This window comes from Hoplias malabaricus, chromosome 16 (assembly GCF_029633855.1).
Source record: "Hoplias malabaricus isolate fHopMal1 chromosome 16, fHopMal1.hap1, whole genome shotgun sequence".
Classification (NCBI taxonomy): domain Eukaryota; kingdom Metazoa; phylum Chordata; class Actinopteri; order Characiformes; family Erythrinidae; genus Hoplias; species Hoplias malabaricus.
In genome coordinates this window covers 20474397-20497622 of record NC_089815.1, presented here as the reverse complement: position 1 = coordinate 20497622, position 23226 = coordinate 20474397, and the positions used below count along the sequence as shown (strand labels likewise).

Genomic DNA, 23226 nt, shown 5'->3' with positions numbered 1-23226 from the left:
TTCCCATAACTGCTGATCAGTCCTGCACATGACTTAAAGGATTTGAATCTCGCTCCTTCAAACAGAACAGCTTCAACTAAAGAAGCTCCTTATATGAACTTCTTGCTCCAGGTTCTTCCATTGAATTAAGATCAGGACATTGACTTGACCTTTCCAAAACATTAACTTTATACTTTTTAAATGTTCTTTGGTAGAATGATATCTGTGCTTAAGGCCTTTGTCTTACTACATGGTCCAGGATCTCTTGAGATTAAGTTAATAAACGGATATCCTGGAATTTCCCTTAACAATTTGGGATACTTCAGGATTCAACGTTCCCTCAATGATGGGCAAGCTGTAGTGATACCTGAAGTTATGTAATAACAATTTTGGCAGTAGGACTATGCTCAACTCCTCCCCTCAGCCGTATATATATCCTGCGAACTCGGGTCATGTCCATGTCAGACAAACTTGCTGCACTTGGCTCACAAAACCAAGGGCGTAGAATTAGTATGGACAGAAGTGACTAGCACTGACTAGCTTTTCCTTCTAGGTTTGAGCACTGACTAGATTGTATAGTATATTGCACTTATTACGTTTTGTTTGCACTGGCCTTCATTCTGACAAGCGTCTGAACTTGAGTTTTAGTTTGGACTCCTATTTTTTTTTAACCTATTTTGGATGCTGGTGTTGAGCTGACAAACTACACTCATCACAGATGTAAATAATCCTTTTACCTCCAACATAGAAACTTTACATGGGAAAGAAATCTTGTTTGATTTGACATGATGTTAGGTCACTGGCAGTTTGTTGGTGGCTGGCTTCAAACATCAAAAGAAGCATGTGCTAGTCTTCACAGTTTTTCAGCATGGTTTTGAAGGTAAACTTATTCCCAGATAGCAAAAAATATTTTGTCCCAATCTGGCACGTCTGCTGTTTTCTTATGGCCCACTTTTGGCTTGGAATGACAGCAGTGACTCAGGGTTAGTCTGGCTACCTGAACTCAGCCGCAGCTTCATTGTATTTGAGCTGGATGTCTAGCCCACACAACAAAACAAATGTCTGTTATCTGGGTTGCTATTTACTTTAACCTTAGGTTTATTGTACAGGAATTTATATTAAGACTTGTCATTCAGTGTATTCTAAAAATTATTAGTAACTTCTTTGTGTATGAAAGGTATGTTGTGAAGAGTGTGGGGAGGTGAAGTATCAAGGCCTTAGGGTTTAAGGTATTAAACCTATACCATTGTAAAAGAATGTAAGTTTAAAAGTTGACTGAATATGGATGAAACACTGTCATTAGAACCTTCTTTCATTTGTTCATTCATTCATTCATTCATTCATTCGTTCATCAAGGTTATAGTGGATCCAGAGCCTACCAGGAATCACTGGGTGAAGAATGCTACAGAAACACAGCAAGTTAATAATACTATATTGATAACTTTACAACAAGCCCCTTTGGTCACAATCCAGATATGCTACTTTTATTAATCAACTGTTCACATCAAAAACATTCAATCACATCAAAAAAACAAAATCAAAAACACACATATAGCTGTCTACCTAATCAAATCAAATCAAATTTATTTGTATAGCGCCTTTTATAACTGATGTTGTCACAAAGCAGCTTCACAGTTTCAGAACAGAATACCTAATTTCCTGTGCAGAAATGAAGGGGTCAAGGCATGGGTAGGATCCTAGAAAACCTGTTCTATCTCCATTTAATGGAAAGATTCTATTTCCTACAACCATTTATGGAGACCACTCCACAGTTATTGGCACTAAGGCAGTACCCTCCATGATGGAGATATAAGTTTTTTTACTTTATAAAAAAAGATTCTATAATAATTAACTTCTTATTTCAGAACTGTGTATGCTACAAATGTAGAACAACATGTAATATGAGAAAAACTGAGGAGTTTCAAAAAAAAAGGGAGTTTCATTATCATTGAGCTGCTACTGGTAATGTTTCCATTGCCTTCATTGGGCAATATTTCAGACGCCCGGGTGAATGCAGAATCACAGCCATCAAAAACCAAAAAATAGCATCATATATTTAGCCAATCATGTTCCTTGAATTGGACACCTCAGGGGTGCATTTGTCTATCGCCCTAAGCAGATCAGTTAGAGGTGAATTCAGGACACCTGGGATTATTTGTAAAGAAACTACAGGTCAAAGAGCTTGGTCCACACACACACACACATACCTTTGGACACTTTTGAGTCCAAACCAACGCAATCCACCAACCAACGTGTGTTTTTGGACTGTGGGGGGAAACCGGAGCACCTGGAGGAAACCCATGCGGACACAGGGAGAACACACCAAACTCCTCACAGATTTGAACCCACACACCCTCCAGGTCCCTGGACCTATGTGAATGTGACACTACCTGCTGTGCCACCGTGCCGCCCAGGCTTGAAGTTAAATTCTGAAATTTTGCTAAGTATATTTGTGAGTGTAAACTACTGGGTGAAGTGTAAAATGTTAAATTAATATTAAATGGTAGGCACTTGTTTGAGGCCACTGTTTTTCTCATAATCAGGCAAATGTCATATGTTTTTGTTAATTTATTTTTAATGTATTTCACATTAAATTAGACTATGATGCTATATTCAGTAAATACTTGACATGCTTTGATTTGGAGTTATACTTTATTCATTTGGATTCCATTTTTCTCAATATATGTAGGTGTATGCTCGGATGTTTCAAGATTTAGACATTCATCAGGTGACACAGTTGGAGCGGACATATGTGAATGCAATTCATCGCTTGTGGGCAGACTCTGGCCTTAAAATATGCTACAGTCGACGGCGAGAGTACCAGCTACTGGACTCCACAGAGTAGTAAGCTGAAGTGTATAAAATAATTTTAATGTTAGACCTGTGCAATCACACTGCAGTGGACTTGCCTTTTTTCCTGTGTGTGTTTCTGCTTTGTGTCCAGTGATTCTGGATATGCTCTGGACCCACCACAACTCTGATCAGAATGAGGCTGTTACCAATGATCAATGAATGAATAGTGTGGTGCCATCTCTCAGGTTTCAGATAATTACTAGAGCATTATGAAGATGTAAATAAAAGTGAAGGAATGTTAAGGAATGTGTTGTGTCCACAGTGATGTACACAGCTGCAGATACTTTTCAAAATGACAAGGGAAGAAGAATAGCATCAGAAAATAAGTTTTAATCAAATTAAAATATAAAATTTGTCCTATTCCATGGTTGGAGAGCAGCAATATATTATTTTCAAAATTTAATAACTGCTTACAGATTATCTGAAGTTTTGAGAAACCAATTAGGAATATACCCCTCGGCAATACACATATTTATTGTCATGTAGTAAATAACAAAAACGTTAACATGCCAGTGCAATTGTGTCTTAATATTGAATTGAGAAGATGAAACACTCAGTGATGTATCTGTTGAATGGATAAATAAATAAAATTGTCTTAGTTCTGATGTAAGATTTGCAGGACCGTATATATCCACGAGATGGCGCCCAATAGCTGTAAAAGAAATGGAGTATGAGTAGAACCTGGAAAAAATGTGGAGAATTAAGTAATTTATTCTAATAAATTACTTATTTATTATATAAATTATTCTAATGTTTATGGTCAGACTCATGTTATGGAAATTCTGCGTATTTTTATGTTGTGCTTAAAGAGTGTCTCCAAATTACACCAGTTATTTGTAGTATTTAATTTATGAACAAGCTAAGAAGCATCCGTTCATTAAACTGCTTATTATCGTCTAATTTCCTGTAAAAACTGGTGGAGTGAGGCATTTTACCTGTTACCTTTAATCATCATGCCCTTCCTTGTCTTCCTGACATCTCCCTTTCTCTCTCTCGCTCTGTCTCTCTTTCTCTCTGTTATTTGGTCCTCTCTTACTACACGCTCAATTCTCAGAACATTTTCATGATAAGGAAAAAAAAAAAAAACCCAGGACAGCATTTAATTAAGGCTCAGGCTACACATGCACTACCAGCGTAACACAGAATATACATCTTCAAAGATAACAACTTCCTTGTGTTCTTTCTCTAATGAACAATTTCTTATATTTGCATGTCCCTGATGCACAACATGTATAACACACAGATATTAACGTGTTTTATATTATTTCCTCTATGCTGTTTGATACTAAACTTAATATAACTGTGCTTTTGTAGCTTCTTGAACAACCTGGACCGCATTGCTGCCCCAGCTTACATCCCCACAGCACAGGACGTTCTGAGAGTGCGCTTTCCAACAACTGGGATCAACGACTATTCCTTTGTAGTGGAGAAGATAACTCTGAGGTAATAAGAGTAAATGAGTTAACTTCTTTTTAGTAAACTAATCTTTGAGTGGGGCGGCACGGGCGCAGGAGGTAGTGTCGCAGTCACACAGCTCCAGGGACCTGGAGGTTATGGGTTCGGTTCCTGCTCTGGGTGACTGTCTGTGAGGAGTTGGTGTGTTCTCCCCGGGTGCTCCGGTTTCCTCCCACGGTCCAAAAACACACGTTGGTAGGTGGATTGGCGACTCCAAAGTGTCTGTAGGTGTGAGTGTCTGAGTGAATGTGTGAGTGTGTGTGTTGCCCTGTGAAGGACTGGTGCCCCCTCCAGGGTGTATTCCAGCCTTGTGCCCAATGATTCCAGGTAGGCTCTGGACCCACCGCGACCCTGAATTGGATGAGTGATTACAGGTAATGAATGAATAATCTTTGAGTGTCTTTATCTGATATGTAAATCTAGGAATATACACTGGTAAATATTCTCTCCAAATTTGAAAGTGGTAGTAAATGGCCTCATTATGAATTGTTATATGTTTATAAAAAAAAATATTGTTTCCAATTTTATAATGTTATTCCCCAGGCCATTATTAATGGCCTGTCAATAGTAACTGATGGTGTAGCAGGTAGTGTCACAGTTACACAGCTCCAGGGACCTAGAGGTTGTGGGTTCAGGTCCTGCTCCACACTCCAGGGTGTGTTCCTGCCCTGTTCCCAATGATTCCAGGTAGGCTCTGGACCCACTGCGACCCTGAACTGAATAAGAGTTACAGATAATGAATGAATGAATGAATGACCAATCCTTAAATGCACTGCAACTAGAAGTACATTCAGCTTTCTTTAATTGCATACAATATCCACAGTATGCAGAACATATTATTGTTTATCTTAAAAACAAAATATATAATGATACTGAAGAAGGATATCACTGAGTAACAGTTTACATCTGACTGGGCAACTCCTGTCTGTTGTTGACTGATAATCAATTGAAGTCTTGTTTGTTTATTTATTTTTTTGACAGTCGATATTCTCATATTGACTTTATTCCCACACCAGGAAAAGGGTTAAACATCCACTTAAACACTTTGTCATGGCTGCCTTTAGACAGCAGGTCAGAAAGGCCTAAATATCTACTTTGTGGCTGTCACTGAATCTGAAAGATTTCTCCCAACTGAAATGTAATGTGGCTTCAGTATGACTCCGTAGGTGGCAGTGCAAACCTGTACAGCCAGATCAGAATTTATGATATATAATTTTACATCAATCCAAACTTGACCTTGTAATTTCTGCTTGCTGGGCACACTATATGACAAAATGACCACATTTTTTTTTTAAATTAGCTTTGTGAAAGATATAAAATAAAGTTTTAATAGAAATGTTAAAAATAATCTGACTTTGGATGTCAATGACGTTCCATTGGCTGCATGTGGTTGTGGAGTCTCATGCAAACAAGGGTTCTCAAAAGAGGAGGGTTGGAGAGCCAATGAAATTGGTTAAATTTTACATATGACCCACAGTCAAGCTTCTTAAAGACAAGAAAATTATACTAATAAAGATGTATTGAGAAATTAGCTATTTTCTCATTTTTTAATTCAAATGATTAATACCTATTTCTATTACTCCTTTTGTCAAAAAATACTATAACTGGACTGTTCATTCATTTTTTCTATTTATTCATTCTTTAAGTGAGATGGATTGTTTAGTTCACGTGGGTCAGTTTAGGAGTGTGATCAGAGACTCAGCAGACTAGTGATGTGTCGGTCGCGAACGAACCGGTTCAAAGGGCCGGCTCTTGTAAGTGAACGATGAGAGCCGGTTCCTGTCTAAGACCGAGCCATTTTTTTCTAAGGCTTGTCATTCAACAAATCAGAGAACAACAAGCAAAGCTGAGACACTTGGTTTTCCTGAATGCCAATCTGCCTTCTAGGGCTGCAACAACTAATCGATTAAAATCGAGTGTTAAAATAGTTTGCAACTAATTTAATAATCGATTAGTTGGGTCTAAGTTATTATACACATAGGTACAGTTGCTACACGTGACGAACTCTGGAAGAAGGGTTTGAAAAATGGCGGAGGCGGTCACAGCAGAGGATAATGTTAGCACAAGCTGAGAGAAAAATGTACGACCCAAGTCATCAAAAGTATGGGAACACTTTACATTAACGCCTTCAAGGAACAGCGTTAGGTGCAAAATGTGCACAGCTGATCTCTCATGGCACAGCAGCACAACATCACTGCATGAGCACCTGAAAATGAAGCCTGTTGGAGCTGTGTGTGAAAGAGATTAAGTATAGTAAGTTCATTCTACTTTTCCTCTCACTCAATGTTACTAGAGCCTGCTAGAGTAGTTAAACAACATTTGTTTTTCTTAGTACATTGATATTGCACTCGTGTTTAGTGAACAAGCCTTAGACTCCCCCCGAGTTTTCTCTTCCACCTTAAATGTGTCAAGGCTCGACCAGCAGTTCCAAAACAGGCCGTAGTTTTAGTCAAGGTAACGTTAGCGACGATAGTTTTTCTCTCACTCAATGTCACTAGAGCCTGCTAGAGTAGTTAAACAAGATGTCTCATTTTTAGTAAATTTATATCACTCTTGTATTTAGCGAGTTTTCAGTTCCACCTTAAATGTGGCGGCAGTTACATTCAGAGTTAAAACATCAATCCAAACATTTTTTAAAATAATATATTTAAAGCCTTTTTCAAGGTCTTTTCTGACTGGCATTGCGTGTTAGTGTTTGAGTATCACAGCCAAGTGTATATTACATTATAAGTGTGTATTACATTACATACACTGTGTTAAATATTGATGAATATAAAATTAATGTAACGGTTGGGTTAATTCTTCATGTAAACACTAATTTTTAATAATGGCAGGTTGTGTGTTCCTTATACAATTACAACATTAGTTCTCTAAAATCTTAAATATCTTAACCATATCTGATCATATGTGAATTTCCCTTTTATTCTCAGCACATGGCAGCATCACCCAATATCCATTTATGTAATTTCAATTTGCCTGCATTTTAGATCAGTAGTTATTAACTTAAAAAAGGTGTATGTTCATATCTACACTTTCTCTCTCACCTCAGATAAAAACAGCCCAGCATTGCTGACTATGTTTTGAAGAAGATCTGCACACTACAGCAAGCAGCTGTTCTCACTGATGGTGTCCTGAATATGCTAGTAACAGACAGGAAACCAAATTTGGCTTGTTTTCCTTTTTATCCGATTAATAATCGATTAATCAAAAAAAATAATTGATAATCATTATCAAATAATGAATAAATAAATAAATGATTATCAAAATAATCATTAGTTGCAGCCATACTGCCTTCCAAAAAATAGTTGAAGAAAATGTTAAATCAGTTAAATGTTTGTTGACAGTTGTGGTTGTTTCAATCACTATCGTTGAATGCTGCTCTTTTGTACTTTGCAGAGTATTTGTTTATTTTATTACCCAGAAATGGATGATTATTTAATTTAATAAGCTATTTTATAATACCTACCTTTTGGGTTCCATTGGCTATATTTCAGAGTTTACAAGTGATTTTTTATTAAGGTGTTTAAATAAAACTCCAGTTATTTATACAATTGAATGTGTGAGTGCAATTATTGAGTTATTACAAGACAGCCATAAAAACAATTGGCCATTGGAACACTATTTATTATTTTTAATATTGAATAAAAATATTTTGTCCATATAGTCATGTAAAATGTAGGTAATATTGTTCTGTACCAGTGGAAATAAGTGGTAAAACAAAGAGCCATTTAGGAGCCGAAAGAGCCGGCTCTTTATGAAGAGCCGAGCCAAAAGAGCCGGCTCCCCAAAAAGAGCCGAAATTCCCATCACTAGTACACATCCGTATACTGTTCCTCTAAATGGCACCACAAAGCTGCTATATGATTATTCGCCCAAGAGCAGCTGGATGAACCATTTGATTAAAACTTCCTGGAATGACATTTCTGTTTACTCCAGCATGTGAGAAATTAAGTCCTCACTTTAAAACACAAGATAATTGAGAAAACTGGAAACAGTTTGGGGTGGACGGAGGAAGAGAATGAAAGATAGATTGACAGTCCTTTTTGTTACTGATATTATAGATTGTATACCATATTTATTTCACATATTTATGCAGAAAAACAAATACAGTTCATCTATAGTTTACATATAAAATTGCAAACAATATCCAAATATACAACACAAATCCCCACAGAAAAGTATATCATCACTAAATAAAATGTACTGCTTTTATGTGCAAAATGGCCAACCAACCGACAACGGGAACAGTCTTTTCATCCGTTGGCTGCTCTTATGATTAAATGTCTCCTATGTGAAGTATGGGTAGGTGGGCCTGGCTGTGTGAAGGTGGCATCGACAATAACAGAAGAGGGAGGGAAAGGAGATGATGTGTCTAAAAAAGGGAGAAAAACAACCCATGGCATGAAAAGGAAGAAACAAAAGACAAAAAATGATTAAGGAGCATCATACTGAGGCAGCGTGACTCACGGCTACGATTCCTTTGTAATGCCAACACCACCTGTTTGATTCAGCTATGATCAAAAGCAGAGGTAACTACACTTTCTACTTCTTCTTCTATAAACTACACAACAGCCAAAGCTAATCTAATATTACCTGATATCAAACTCAGGTGAACAATAAAGAAAAAGTATACATAGATGTATTCTTACTCCTTAAATGCCTCACAACACCAGGGACAACAAGCCTCCCCTTTTTTGAGGGTGTAGCTACTATAGTCTATAGCCTGAACAGAAGAACAATGTGTAAGTAATCTAATGATATACATATGTACAAATACCAACACCAACACACCCACACCCAGGAAGGTGCATTTCCTAAGGCAGGATATCACAGTGACTATATAGAGCTCAAATAGTGGTGCTGCCGCCTACAGGTGTTTCAAGCCTTGTTTTTTGACTGTTAATGGTCTCAAGCATTAGAAATAATGTCCAAACTATTGAAGCATGGATCCCATCATGTTCTATGACCATGACGCTTATAGACTACTGCTACAGATATAGTAAGTAAAACAAAAATTAACAAAAGAAAATGTAAGTTAAAAGGTCAGCACTTCACATTCTTTGCTTTTAAATGAACTTGCTTGATATTTTCTTTTTTTGAGACAAATTTTACTGTATATTTTTTTCGACAAATTAAATCATTGCTAATTGCACACATTAGCAAATGAGTCTCCTGTTAAAGCACAATGCCACTAACCTGTGAATGTGAGGGCAAGCACATGCTTCCTCCAAAGCATATGAAGCCAGCCACCTGCTCCTTTCAAGCTTCCAATAATAGAAAAACACTGGACATGCCAACCTCACATAGCCAGGTCTATTATATCAGGAAAATATGGCCACATTTGGTAGCATCGTGCTGAACTAAAGACAAATTTAATTCATGATTTAAACAATTCAAATTTAAACAAATTTTATTCATGGTATACAACAGTATCCGTCTAACAAATTTTAAGTGCCAGTATTTATGTGTTTGTTGCTTTGCATATTTTGCATTTTACATATTGCTGTATTTTAAGGTTGAAACATGATATTGGCTGTAATGTTACAGTGGGTCAATATGTACACAGCACAACAAATAGCTCTTAATTTTGTGAAGATGCTTTAGACTGTTATTTAAAACATTGTTACGTTTAAAAAAACATAATTTTTTAAAAATAACACAGAATATCTATTTCATTTTCAGTGTTTCGCTTATTTATAACTGAATATAAACTTCTATGTTTAAGATGCCAGTTCACAATCCTAATATAAATATGATTTACAAATGTATTGACTACCCCTCTCAATTATCTAATTTAAAAGCATCATGATTAAAATATAGATTGCATGAAGGCGTGAGTGACAGTAGACTAAAAATGGAATGAAACAAATCTGTACCGATAAATAAATATGTAGATCCCAGTAGATAAGAACATCAGCTAGTGGAATAGTTTGGGGTGAATCAGGGATTGGACATCATTTAAAGGTGATATTTTTCTCTCTCCCTCTTGTGATATTCAGCACTGAATAAGAGAAACAATGACCCACACAGCCCTGGAAATATACTGAACGTCATGATGCCAACAGCATTCCTTAAAGACAATGAGGAATGACTAAGAGTTTCTGTCCAGTGCAGGGTTTCCCCATAACTGATGAATCTTAGAGATTAGCGAATTGTTCTGTGTAAAATATGTTCTAGTTTTTGCAAAGCCTTCATAACTGCTCAAAATTGTTGACTCAGTCAGGTCATCATACATGCCCAAAAATCCACCCATCCACAATCAAACTAATAATTCAGATGTCTTTGAGAAATCTGATAACATTTGTAAGGCCACTGCAGTCACTATAGTGAGAAGACAGTCTGGAATGAATACTGAACTAAGAAAAAGTTGCATATATATCATGTGATTGTTGCTGTCGCACAATCAAACATTCTCAGGTCAGCGTAAGCTTTTTTTGTCCATTTATTTTAGTGTAATCATAATGCTTTTGTATTTTAGCTTTGCAATAAGCTAATAATACTCTCATTTAATTTCTTCCATGAAAATGAACATTTATAAGAAAATAAATGCTTCATAAAATGAGTAAAACATCTTCTGGTAGCCCTAGGAAGTTCACTGATTATGAATATGGGTGATAGCCTGAGCAAAGTGTTTCATCAGTTGTTAGATGTTGGAAAATCAAGCGTCACAAAGCTTGGTTTTTTTAAAGTAAAACTCAATGTAAAATTGGTAAAAGATGCATATTAGTTTCTTTTAAATGCTTAAAATAAACATATGGAATGTGTTTGCATATAAAACCTGGATCGTTTCAACATTTATACTAATTAGACTGGTAAAATTAATGACACAACAACAATATAGATTTTCAGATTTCATAGAGTGCAAAACCTTATATAGCCCTAATGAATTTGCTGTTTGCTTATACGAGTTCAGAATAAACACGAAATAAAGAGTATCTGTACTTGCTCGAAATATGGTTTCTGAATTTTTAACATTTAAAATACTGTGTAAGGTCCCCTTTTTGGTGTTATTTTGTTTCGATAAATGAAGGCTCATTTATACTCTCTTTACATATGTAAATGCATATGTCCATTTCAAACATTGTAACCATCACTGCCACATACTTCTATGCATCCTTTATGTTGGCATGGATGTTAAACACTACATCCACTAGAGCAGTTCAGGGTGAAATGTTTTTCATGACAACAACAAATATGGCGATGTCGGAGGAGATGCTTATAATGTAACGTTACATAATACAAAAAAAAAAAAAGACGAAAGAGGCAGCATTGTAAGAGGCAGTGGTCTGTGAGGCCATTAAATACTTCTCGAAATGACCGTATGCATCCGTAATCTTCCAGAGAATGTGCAAACCTACAGGTGAACTGAACACAGAGTACTGACTGAAGGCTTCATGCGTATCTGTATACGTATTAAACTTTGAGCATAAATGAATTTATTGTGATGCTGAATTTTATAAATAGGACCCAACACTAATGTATTAATCGATATATGAAGGGTTTTGAGATATTGGAAAAAATAAAATAATTCATTTACGAGTAAGAGAGAATTTACAAGGCATTTAGCAGTATGATGTTTTGGGAACTATTTCCAGTCCTAGAATAGTTTCTGGTCTCCAAGTTTCGGGTCTCTTAAGAGTTTAAAAAGATTTTCCTTCATTCTAATAATATTAATGTGAGAAAAGTTACTTCACATCTATGTAAATCTTTCAAATTCTACAGTGAACTCTTCTCCATCTCCAGTAGACACAGCAGCACAGTCATAACCACCTTCACCATAATGACCTTCATCAACATCTAACACAGGAGCAAAAGAAGACAAAAAGCCCTAAAAATATTTGGTGGACAATGACAACTCTGAGCCCAGAAAATGAGCACTACAGGCCAGCTTTGCCAGTTCTAACCAGGGCAGAGTGTTTTTTTTGCAGCCTTTAGAAGCAAGGGAATACCCTCAGTGTCCTGAGCTGGTCACAGCACCCCATACTCCTGCAGAGACTTGATCAGCACTGTATCTTTAACATCGCCAAAGACCATGCGGATGTTGTTCGTGTCTGTCGCACAGGTGAAGTGAGAGTAGACGCTCTTACTCTTCTTGTCCTGGTTTAGGGCCTGATGCTTGTACATGTCACGAATGTAGTTCATAGCAGCTTCAGCATCTCGTGGCTTACCTGCAGCCAGCACCCAACAGAGAAGAGGAATGGTAAATGCAATAAACAATGAGTGTGAATATAGACGTTAAACTAATTAACATTGAAAAAAGTATCAAGTTCCGAAACTGATCTTAAGTACAGCAGAATCATTCTGAGAGGAAACATTATGAGATTTTATCAGAAAAACTTAAAATACAATGTATATTACTGTGGAGATCAGTTATCATGAAAAGTGATAATGACAGTTCTATATATTTCTGCAGTGCCACTTTTCAGAGTTACAAGCTTAGGTATGTTACAGACAACTTTCATAGTGGCGGAGGTAATAAAATCTGGTTTAGGAAACACTATGCACACAATAAACATGATATTGCAGAATTTGAAAGAGCGATATTGCTGTGCTTTGTTTGTTGTAGTTTATTTTCTCATTAGTACAATTCAAATGAGAAATTGACATCAATAGACATCAGCAACAGGAACATCACAAATACTATCATACATGCAGTTATTGTGCCTGAGAGTGAAACTTCAACCTAGTTCCAGCAGCAACATATACGTCTTGCCTGCATCCTGATGCAAAAAGGGGTGCATTGTATAGTTGCCATGGGTAACAGACAGAAAGGAGAAAGTGGAGATTTGGAGATATAGAGCTATGCAGTAACCGTTTCACAGACACAACTGATGAAGGAAAACAATCATGGTCAGGGTTTCCACTATCAGCTTAATGAGGATGGATGTTTTTTTTCTTTTATTTTTTGCACTCTCCCATAAGGTGTTAGATTTAAGCAGCAGATTCATCTTACTTGCATATTTGGGGAAGTACACCTGCAGCTCTGATGTTTTGATTTTCTCAGCTAGGATGTCCATTTTGTTCAGAAAGAGGATGATAGAGGCACTGGCAAACCACACTGAGTGAATGGTGGTGTAAAACAGTGTTAGACTCTCCTCCATACGGTTCTACAACATCAGGAGAGAGAAGATGAGTGTGGGTTATTCCTTTTCCAAGAGAATAAGGATCAAACTAAGGTACCTTTTTAATAACACACAGGAAGGGTGTGGGGGACATATCAAAACAAAAGTATTTAACCCTTTCAACTCGAACCCCGCAATGAGCGGGGTAGAAACACACCTTATATAATCAGCTTTGTAAGTCTTGAATGTCTGAATGCGTCTGTGAGCTCCGTATACCGTTAGAAAGCGCAGATCCTACCGTTTCTAAAAATAGCGCTCTCATCGCGGTGCTGTGAAGCCTTTGGGAGTATCATAAAAAAAAAACGCTGCAAAGGGACAAGAAAGACGCTGTTTACTTTCAGTTTAGTTTTGACTCACATAACGTCAACCCACGCTGTCTCTGGGCAGAAAACTATGAGTCATCAGCAAAAACATATTCCTATTATTGATTTATAGTTTTTCAAGGTTTTTTTTAGGTTTCACATCAAATAACACTGCATTAGGTCAACAAATATAAACTAAAAAGCTTAAATAATTATTTATTGTGTGTTTTCTAAATAAACAAGTATTATTTCATCATTTTTTAAAAGGATTATAATAATAATAATAATTGTAAATATTATCAGCATCTGAGAAAACTGCCAAAGTACCAAAATGTTTTTTATTTGTTGGGATATTGTCCATATTTGCCCTGAACTAAATTCCTGAAAGTCTGGGCCTGCTGTGACTGTCAGAACTTTATCAGTCATACATCCCAGAGCTTAGAATATCAAGAAAAATATATCTGTCTGATGCTACAAATTTATTTTATCACAGTAATATGACATGTAATAAATTAGCATCAAAAATGCTTATATTTTCAACTAAAAGACACCTCACACTAACAATCTGTGTCAAGATATCCGATGTGGGAATATGATTTCAAGGCTGTACATTGAGAAATATGAAAAAAAAAGCAGGCGCTAGGTAAAATATTTGGTCAAAACATGACAAATTTATAGAAAAATTGATTTATTGGTCAGCATGAAAACCTCAAGTGATTACATATTTGAGTAGCTAAGGTTCTTTAGAAAATAAAACAACATATTGAATATGGCTATGTCACATAATTACTGTTTAAATGCAACTGAAAGAGGCACTGACAAAAAAACGGAATAGCAAAATAGCTATATATATAGGGTCCATGGGGTATTTAAAATCTTGATTTAGACAGAGTTGAGGTCAAGACGTGTCTGATGCCTGAACTTTGCACTTTTTTGGACTGCAGGCACACAGCTGGCTACACAAGAAAAGAATCCACCAATTAGCACTATGCAGACATCGTGTCTAAATCACTTACTGGCATAAACTAACGTATATTCACAAGTTCTGCACATTTTTCCCCTCAATATCTTAAACTCACCAAACATAATGTGTAAATGCTGTGCATTCACTGTAGTTGTTGTGGATCTTATTTATTTAGGAAATGCAGGTGTGCGTAATGTGAATACAACTGTATATTAAATCTGTGAAACACAAAACCAAGTGTATTTAGAATATAACATTTGGCACCGTTATAGACCCAGTGTGTGTGAGAAATTTGGTCAAGCTTTTGGTAATGAGTCATGGCTGATTGACTTGTGTAAAATGAATGAATTATTGCTTAAGGAGGAAAGTAATGTTGAGAGAGTGAGAGAGAGACATAATGCACCTGTCAACAGCAAATGTAAACATATTTACTCAGATTGAGAAGGATAATTAGGGATTAAAAGTGCAGTAGGAAAAAAAAGCTTCACAATATCCTCCACTCACATCCTTATTGTTCTCCTCAAGGAGCTGGTCATACTCGCTGAGGGAAGCTAGAAAGATGAGGGATGTCACATTCTCAAAGCAGTGGATCCACTTCCGCCTCTCTGATTTCTGTCCTCTGACATCCACAATCCTACAGCAGGGAGAACACGTTTGTTTGAGGCAAGGACTTCTTAATCCTTATCATGATATTGGCTTTTGCAGTGCAGATACTGAAGAAGGCTACAACATGTAAATGGGTCTTCCATCCAATCACAATATTTTTTAATGTGAGTTGACCAATCAGAGTGCCAGATGAGGTTCTGTTGGTGTTTTGATGAACCAGAATGATCAGAAGGACCCATGTAATCTATCAAGAGTAATTGATCTTGGCCAAAATAATACTGGCCTCACTAGTGTATTTATTAACAATTGATACGTCTGATTTATTTTTTGACCATGTGCTGTGTTGCTCTTTTTTCCTCCTTAGCTTCTGGAATAAATGTGTTCAGTAATGGCCTTGTCTGATCATGTAATTCATTTAACAAGGAGGAAATAGGCCAGACAGAGAACATTAATGGCTTTGGACACAATGTTGCATCCAGGAATTTCTACTGTTGTCACAAGAAATTACAATAAATCAAGCGTGACGAGGAAAACACTCAGAATTGTCCTGATATCTTCACCGTCTCAGTATTGTGGGTCCCGCCAGCACAGTTGTCTACGTGATTTGAAATGTGAGTTATTGCTTATTACTTGAGGTGGCTAAAATGATAGTATTTCATAATATTTTACAGGGGGCAGGGGGCACAACATTTCAGTGACTTGATCTAAAAAGCCAAATCTGTCAATTCATCCTAAAATGTAGTTATGAAACAAGTATCTATGGGTGTGCTGAGTCTCTGATCACACTCCTAAACTGACCCACGTGAACTAAACAATCCATCTCACTTAAAGAATGAATGAATAGAAAAAATTAATGAACAGTCCAGTTATAGTACTTCAGATGTAATTTCTAAATACATCTTTATTAGTGTAATTTTCTTGTTCCCTTTTGAGAACCCTTGTTTGCATGAGTGTGTGTTTAGAACAAATGAAACTTGCACAACCACATGCAGCCAATGGAACGTCATTGACATCCAAAGTCAGATTATTTTTGACATTTCTATTAAAACTTTATTTTATATTGTTCACAAAGCTAATTTTGAAAAAAGAAAAAAATGGTCATTTTGTCGTATAGCGTGCCCAGCAAGCTGAAATTACAAGGTCAAGTTTGGATTGATGTAAAATTATATATCATAAATTCTGATCTGGCTGTACAGGTTTGCATTGCCACCTACAGAGTCATACTGAAGCCACATTACATTTCAGTTGGGAGAAATCTTTCAGATTCAATGATAGCCACAAAGTAGATATTTAGGCCTTTCTGACCTGCTGTCTAAAGGCAGCCATGACAAAGTGTTTAAGTGGATGTTTAACCCTTTTCCTGGTGTGGGAATAAATATTATATTATTATATTATATAGAATTATATTTATATTAAAGTCAATATGAGAATATGGACTGTCAAACAAAAAATAAATAAACAAACAAGAATTAATTTGATTATCAGTCAACAACAGGCAGGAGTTGCCCAGTCAGATGTAAACAGTTACTCAGTGATATCCTTCTTCAGTATCATTATATATTTTGTCTTTAAGATAAACAATAATATGTTCTGCATACTGTGGATATTGTATGCAATTAAAGAAAGCTGAATCTAGTTGCAGTGCATTTAAGGATTGGTCATTCATTCATTCATTATCTGTAACTCTTATTCAGTTCAGGGTCGCAGTGGGTCCAGAGCCTACCTGGAATCATTGGGCACAAGGCTGGAATACACCCTGGAGGTGGCACCAGTCCTTCACAGGGCAAAACACACTCACACCTATGGACACTTAGAGTCGCCAATCCACCTACCAACGTGTGGAGCAGGACTTGAACCCACAACCTCCAGGTCCCTGGAGCTGTGTGACTGCGACACTACCTGCTACACCATCAGTTACTATTGACAGGCCATTAATAACGGGCTGGGGAATATCATTATAAAATTGGAAACAAGCTTATAAAAGGTATGAGTGTATTTATATGAAGTGTTAATTAGATTTGCAGGTAAACTTGTTTATTATGATAAAATTACTTGTAAACTACTTAGAGGACTGCATAAATATAACAACATAAACATATAACAATTCATAATGAGGCCATTTACTACCACTTTCAAATTTGGAGAGAATATTTACCAGTGTATATTCCTAGATTTACACATCAGATAAAGACACTCAGAGATTAGTTTACTAAAAAGAGTCAAAAGCAGTTAAATCATTTACTCTTATTACCTCAGAGTAATCTTCTCCACTACAAAGGAATAGTCGTTGATCCCAGTTTTTGGAAAGCGCACTCTCAGAACGTCCTGTGCTGTGGGGATGTAAGCTGGGGCAGCAATGCGGTCCAGGTTGTTCAAGAAGCTACAAAAGCACAGTTATATTAAGTTTAGTATCAAACAGCATAGAGGAAATAATATAAAACACGTTAATATCTGTGTGTTATACATGTTGTGCATCAGGGACATGCAAATATAAGAAATTGTTCATTAGAGAAAGAACACAAGGAAGTTGTTATCTTTGAAGATGTATATTCTGTGTTACGCTGGTAGTGCATGTGTAGCCTGAGCCTTAATTAAATGCTGTCCTGGGTTTGTTTGTTTTTCTTATCATGAAAATGTTCTGAGAATTGAGTGTGTAGTAAGAGAGGACCAAATAACAGAGAGAAAGAGAGACAGAGCGAGAGAGAGAAAGGGAGATGTCAGGAAGACAAGGAAGGGCATGATGATTAAAGGTAACAGGTAAAATGCCTCACTCCACCAGTTTTTACAGGAAATTAGACGATAATAAGCAGTTTAATGTGGAGTTTAATGAACGGATGCTTCTTAGCTTGTTCATAAATTAAATACTACAAATAACTGGTTTACTTTGGAGACACTTTGTAAGCACAACATAAAAATACACCGAATTTCCATAACATGAGTCTGACCATAAACATTAGAATAATGTATATATTAAATAAGTAATTTTTTCCAGGTTCTACTCATACTCCATTTCTTTTACAGCTATTGGGCGCCATCTCGTGGATATATACGGTCCTGCAAATCTTCATCAGAACTAAGACAAGCAGTATGTTTACCAACAAATGCATGTATTTGTTGCAAAAAAAAAGTATCTATTAGCAATAAACTTCCGTTTTATTTATTTATCCATTCAACAGATATATCACTGAGTTTTTCATCTTCTCAATTCAATATTAAGACACAATTACACTGGCATGTTAAAGTTTTTTTATATTTACTATATGACAATAAATATGTGTATTGCTGAGGGGTATATTCCTAATTGGTTTCTCAAAACTTCAGAGATCTGTAAGCAGTTATTCAATTTTGAAAATAATATACTGCTGCTCTCCAACCATGGAATATGACTAATTTTATATTTTAATTTGATTAAAACTTATTTTCTGATGCTATTCTTCTTCCCTTGTCATTTTGAAAGGTATCTGCAGCCGTGTACATCACTGTGGACACAACACATTCCTTAACATTCCTTAACATCCCTTCACTTTTATTTACATCTTCATTATGCTCTAGTAATTATCGGAAAACCTGAGAGATGGCAACGCACTTTGCATTCATTGATCATTGGTAACAGCCTCATCCTGATCAGAGTTGCGTTGGGTCCAGAGCATATCCAGAATCATTGGACACAAAGCAGGAACACAAGCTGGAAAAAGGTCCACTGCAGTGTGATTGCACAGGTCTAACATATTATAATAATTTTATACACTTCAGCTTACTACTCTGTGGAGTCCAGTAGCTGGTACTCTCGCCGTCGACTGTAGCAAATTTTAAGGCCAGAGTCTGCCCACAAGTGAGAGCCCAGTCACTGCCCAATGACTACTTTAAAACACTTGCGAACTACAATTATATTAATATTAAACTCAATTCCACCATCAAATCAATCAATAAATCCAAAGGTACTGTAGTGGAGGAAGGCCCAGGTATGCTGAACCTTTTTCTTAAGACTCTGGATCTAAATCAAGAAATGGAGAAATTTTAAGATTGAGACTTTATTTATCAAGACCTCACATTCCACAGCAGTGTGTGTTGAAGACTCATGACGCTCACAAAAATGCCCATACCTATACTTATGATTGTGTTTAAATTAATATTTGTTATTTTTATTATATTAATGTTAGATTTTTATAGGATGACTTTTAATGTTTTCTGTTTCTCTCTTTTTGCAGAGGGCAGAGTTACATTTTTGTACTGTAGCATGATAACAGTATAACAGGAATAATACAACATCCGATTAGTGACATTAATAATAGAGAAATGATCACCGCCAGTTTCAACCCCAGTGCTCCCCATTTGCCAAACCATGCCATCCAGTCATTATTTATAAGTGAAAATCCATACAACTCAGTAAAAGTTGTTAACTCCTTCATTGCCTCAGTCAACAACCCGTTTGCTACTAAGTGATTAGGAATGAAAATGCAGCAATGATCACCAAACGTGTGACATACACCTCCCTTTTCAGCCAAAATCATATCTAGGGCAATTCGGTTCTGATATGTCATTTGTGAAGTGTAATGCAACTGTTCCTTCTGAATTCTCAGTGTGTCACGAGTCATATTAGCCAGACGTTGTTGATTATACCATATGAAATTTATCCAATCTACATTTTTGTTGACTGTTACCCATACAAAAATAGACTCAAACCCTGCTGCTATAGGGTTCTGTGCTTTGGATTCATCGGATATCCCACGGAGCGTCACCAGGAGCGTGTAGCTTGGGGGATAGAGAGTATTCATGTTCTGAAATGATCTGACTCCAGTTGAAACACTTTTTGATTTTGATCAACCACCCACATGATGGAGCAATGCCCTGGAAAATGTCCCACTTCTATAGCGCAAGGGCGCAAGCGGTTCGCTACAACACACATTATGTCCTTTGACAAGTTTCTGGTGTAACACTCATAGGGAGCATCCAAATTGTCAACATAATCATCTGGGTTTTCAATTATCCCTGTAGGGGACAACATTAAGAAAGATTTAAGCCATGTGGGACATTCACGTCGTATAACTGAATAATTGAATGTTATTGAGCCAGCTGCTAGAGCGCAATCTCTGGGAAACATATAGCCCCCCTTTATTGACTGATCTAAGACGTCTTCATCCTTACACGTTCTACTTTTATTCCCCTGCAGTGAGCATTCTATCTTTAATGGATCTGGAGGCATTTTTCTCATGTGTCATGTGTTTCTCAAAGATTTGTACCTGACCGTATGTTGTTGCTGGGATAGCCTGAACATTGAAATGACCTAGTCAATGCTGGTGCCAACAACCAAATGATTAACAGTTGGTAAACATTCATTCTTGCTTCACAGCATCGCTGTCGTCTCTCTGTAAAGTTGGTGCCTTTTTGCAGTGCATCACGTGGATCCAGGGTCCGCGTCCCTCGACCTTCACCGCAGTTTCTGTAGTGAGCAGGACTTGGAAGGGCCCCAACCACCGTTGATTTCTCCAGTGCTTATGTCTGTGATCCTTTATCACAATCCGTTCTCCTGGTTTCAGAGAGTGTAGCTTCGCCTCCAACGACATTCAGTTTGCATGCTTCTGTGAGAGCCACCAACTCTGCTGCTTGTGCTGATAGAGAACTTGAAAGCCTGCCAGAACACAAACACTCATGCAAGGTCACAACTGCAAATCCCACTCTGCAAATCCCACAGTCATCGCGAGATGCGGATCCATCCACATACAAATTAAGATCAGCATTATGAATTGGAACATCAGTTAAATCAGGCCTGGGGGAACACACCTGTGAAATGGCTACTAAACAGTCATGAGGTTCTCCGTCATCTGATGTAGGGAGTAAAGCTGCTGGATTTAAAATTGTACAACGCTGAATAGTGACACTGGGTAATTCGAGCAGCATAACATGATATCGCAACCATCTTGCTGCTGACAAGTGAGATGTTTTCTGCTCCAACAAAATCATTGAAACCGCATGTAGGACTAACAATGTCAGCAGATTGTAACACACAATATCTCAGGAGGCTAAAACTGCTCTCTCTGCTGCCGCTACTGCACACAGACACTTAGGCAAACCCTGTGCTACAGAATCAAGTTTTCTAGAAAAATACGCCACTGGGCACTTACGACCCCCATGCTTTTGCAGCAACACAGAAGTCATGAAACCTTTTTTCTTGTCTACTGTTTGGAAGAAAGGTTTGTTAGGATCTGGTAAACCCAAAGTAGGGGTTTGTGTCAAAGCAGTTTTCAAATCTGTGAAAGCAAAATCAGCTTCAGGAGTCCATTCAAATTTGTCATGAGTGGATAGTCCTTTCCCATGAATTAGAGCAGGGGCAGGTGTGTCGATGTCCACAATTTACACTTGAATGAAAAATCAAACCAGTACTGGCTTTCCGGATGGACCGGAATGCTGAAAAATGCATTTGCTAAATCAATTACAGAAAAATGAGTACTATTTACAGGTACCTGTGATAGAATTGTGTGTGGATTCGGAACCTCTGGCGCACGCGGTTGAATGGCGGAATTTACAGCTTGTAAATCCTGTAAAAACGTCTATTTATCAGGAGGAGATTCTGGACACGAAACGATCACCCCAGCCTCAACGAGTGAGTCAAATACCGGGGTGATACCCTCTGCAGCGTCACGTTTCAGAGGATACTGACTTTTTTTGGGTCGGTAACCGCTTTTTGGAGTGACCACGACTGGTTAAATGTAAATGTAATTTAAAGTCAGTTTCTCAATTAAAACCCATATGTTCCATTTTGATTCAAACTCACTGTCAGAGCCTTCGTGCACATGTGTTGTGCACTGAAGATCCTCTGCTAACATCACCTGGATGTCTGTGAGGCAGTCAGTGGATATTGGAAATTTAGCTTTTACAGTGGATAATAAATCAAGATCTAATATTAAATTAGCCAGTTTTCACTCATAATTATACAAAGGTTGGGCACATGCCTGTTTTACCATTGCATAATCCACTGAGTCCTCCGCACAAACCTTGATGCCGTTAGAGGATGCTTTTAAAGAAATTTTCAATTTACACATTAAAACACTCCCCAAGAGATTAATTGAACACACTTCTGGAAACAAAAATGCATGTGAAAAAGTTTCCCCTGTTTGTAAAGAACACTTTAAAGGTTCTGTGACAAATTCTGTGGTTTTGGTACCTGATGTTTGGTGATTGATGTTATCGCTTTCCGTGTAAGCTGAGGCTTTTCGGGGAAGTGTGATGCTTTAACAGTGGATGTGGTTGCCCCTGAATCAACCAGAAAACTAAGCTCTCTCCCTGCCACTGTCATGGTTACTCTAGGCATGGCTGTGTAAGCATTAGTTTGTGTTAATAATAAAAACTGTTCACTTATCGACTCTGGTGTTCTTCCAGGCACTCCATTCCCATCCAGCTCCTCCACCCCCAAGGCCTTCTCTCAGTCGGAAGGCTCCATTGCTTGTGGGGCTTGTCTCTGGTTTCCGTGTCTGTTGGGACAATCCCTTATGAAGTGATCAGGTCTTCCGCAGGTGAAACACCCTGCGCTTCTGCCAGCGTTGCCATGGCCTCTTCCGCATTCTCGACCCCTGCCTCGACCTCCGCGCCATCCCTCACCTCTTTGGTCATGGTTTGTTGCCTGCTTCCACAACACCAGCTGTGCATCAACCAATTTGCGCTCCTCCTTTCCTCATAGTTTTTCTCTCTTGGCATTCAGGAGCTTTTCTGCATGCGCTGCATATCTGCATTTTCCACCTCCTTCAGTTGGCTCACGTCCACAGTGAACAGTGGCTCTGCTTCCTCATCAGTTTCGTTCTCCTTCACCCTTATCTCTCATGCTGCCTGGATGGGAGGGGCCCTTGGCGGAGTCTGCAGCTGTTGTTGAGCGGTTGGTTGTGTCACGGCGGGTGGAGGGAGTGCAGGTGAATGCAGAGGATGAGGAGGTGCTGAGGCCTGCGCTGGGCGA

At 37.6% G+C, this 23226-nt stretch overlaps 2 protein-coding genes across 2 annotated transcripts in view; one reads left to right on the top strand and one right to left on the bottom strand.

Annotated features, from left to right (window-relative positions):
- Positions 1-2680: 2680 nt before the first annotated feature.
- The window catches only part of LOC136671371 (guanine nucleotide-binding protein G(q) subunit alpha-like), a 75465-nt gene continuing 54919 nt past the window's right edge, over positions 2681-23226 (top strand). The window contains exons 1-2 of the mRNA XM_066647044.1: positions 2681-2823; positions 4147-4275. Of these exons, the coding sequence (XP_066503141.1) occupies positions 2681-2823; positions 4147-4275 (272 nt within the window). The remainder of the gene's footprint in view (positions 2824-4146; positions 4276-23226) is intronic.
- On the bottom strand, positions 8349-22978 carry LOC136671578 (guanine nucleotide-binding protein subunit alpha-15-like). The gene is made up of 5 exons (XM_066647312.1): positions 20522-22978; positions 17533-17661; positions 15180-15309; positions 13241-13394; positions 8349-12455 (listed from the first exon to the last, which is right to left on the bottom strand). The coding sequence occupies exons 1-5, from the start codon at positions 20554-20556 to the stop codon at positions 12256-12258; spliced, it is 648 nt and encodes a 215-aa protein (XP_066503409.1). The 5' UTR covers positions 20557-22978; the 3' UTR covers positions 8349-12255.

Bases quoted from the DNA above. Each gene is read 5' to 3' on its own strand.
- LOC136671578 (XM_066647312.1), bottom strand. From the start codon at position 20,556: ATGTTCAGGCTATCCCAGCAACAACATACGGTCAG. The intron at 15,310-17,532 runs GTAATAAGAGTA...TCCCTGCTGTAG, and splicing joins GTGGAGAAGATTACTCTGAG to GATTGTGGATGTCAGAGGAC. The intron at 12,456-13,240 runs GTAAGATGAATC...TGCTGGCTGCAG, and splicing joins GTACTTCCCCAAATATGCAA to GTAAGCCACGAGATGCTGAA.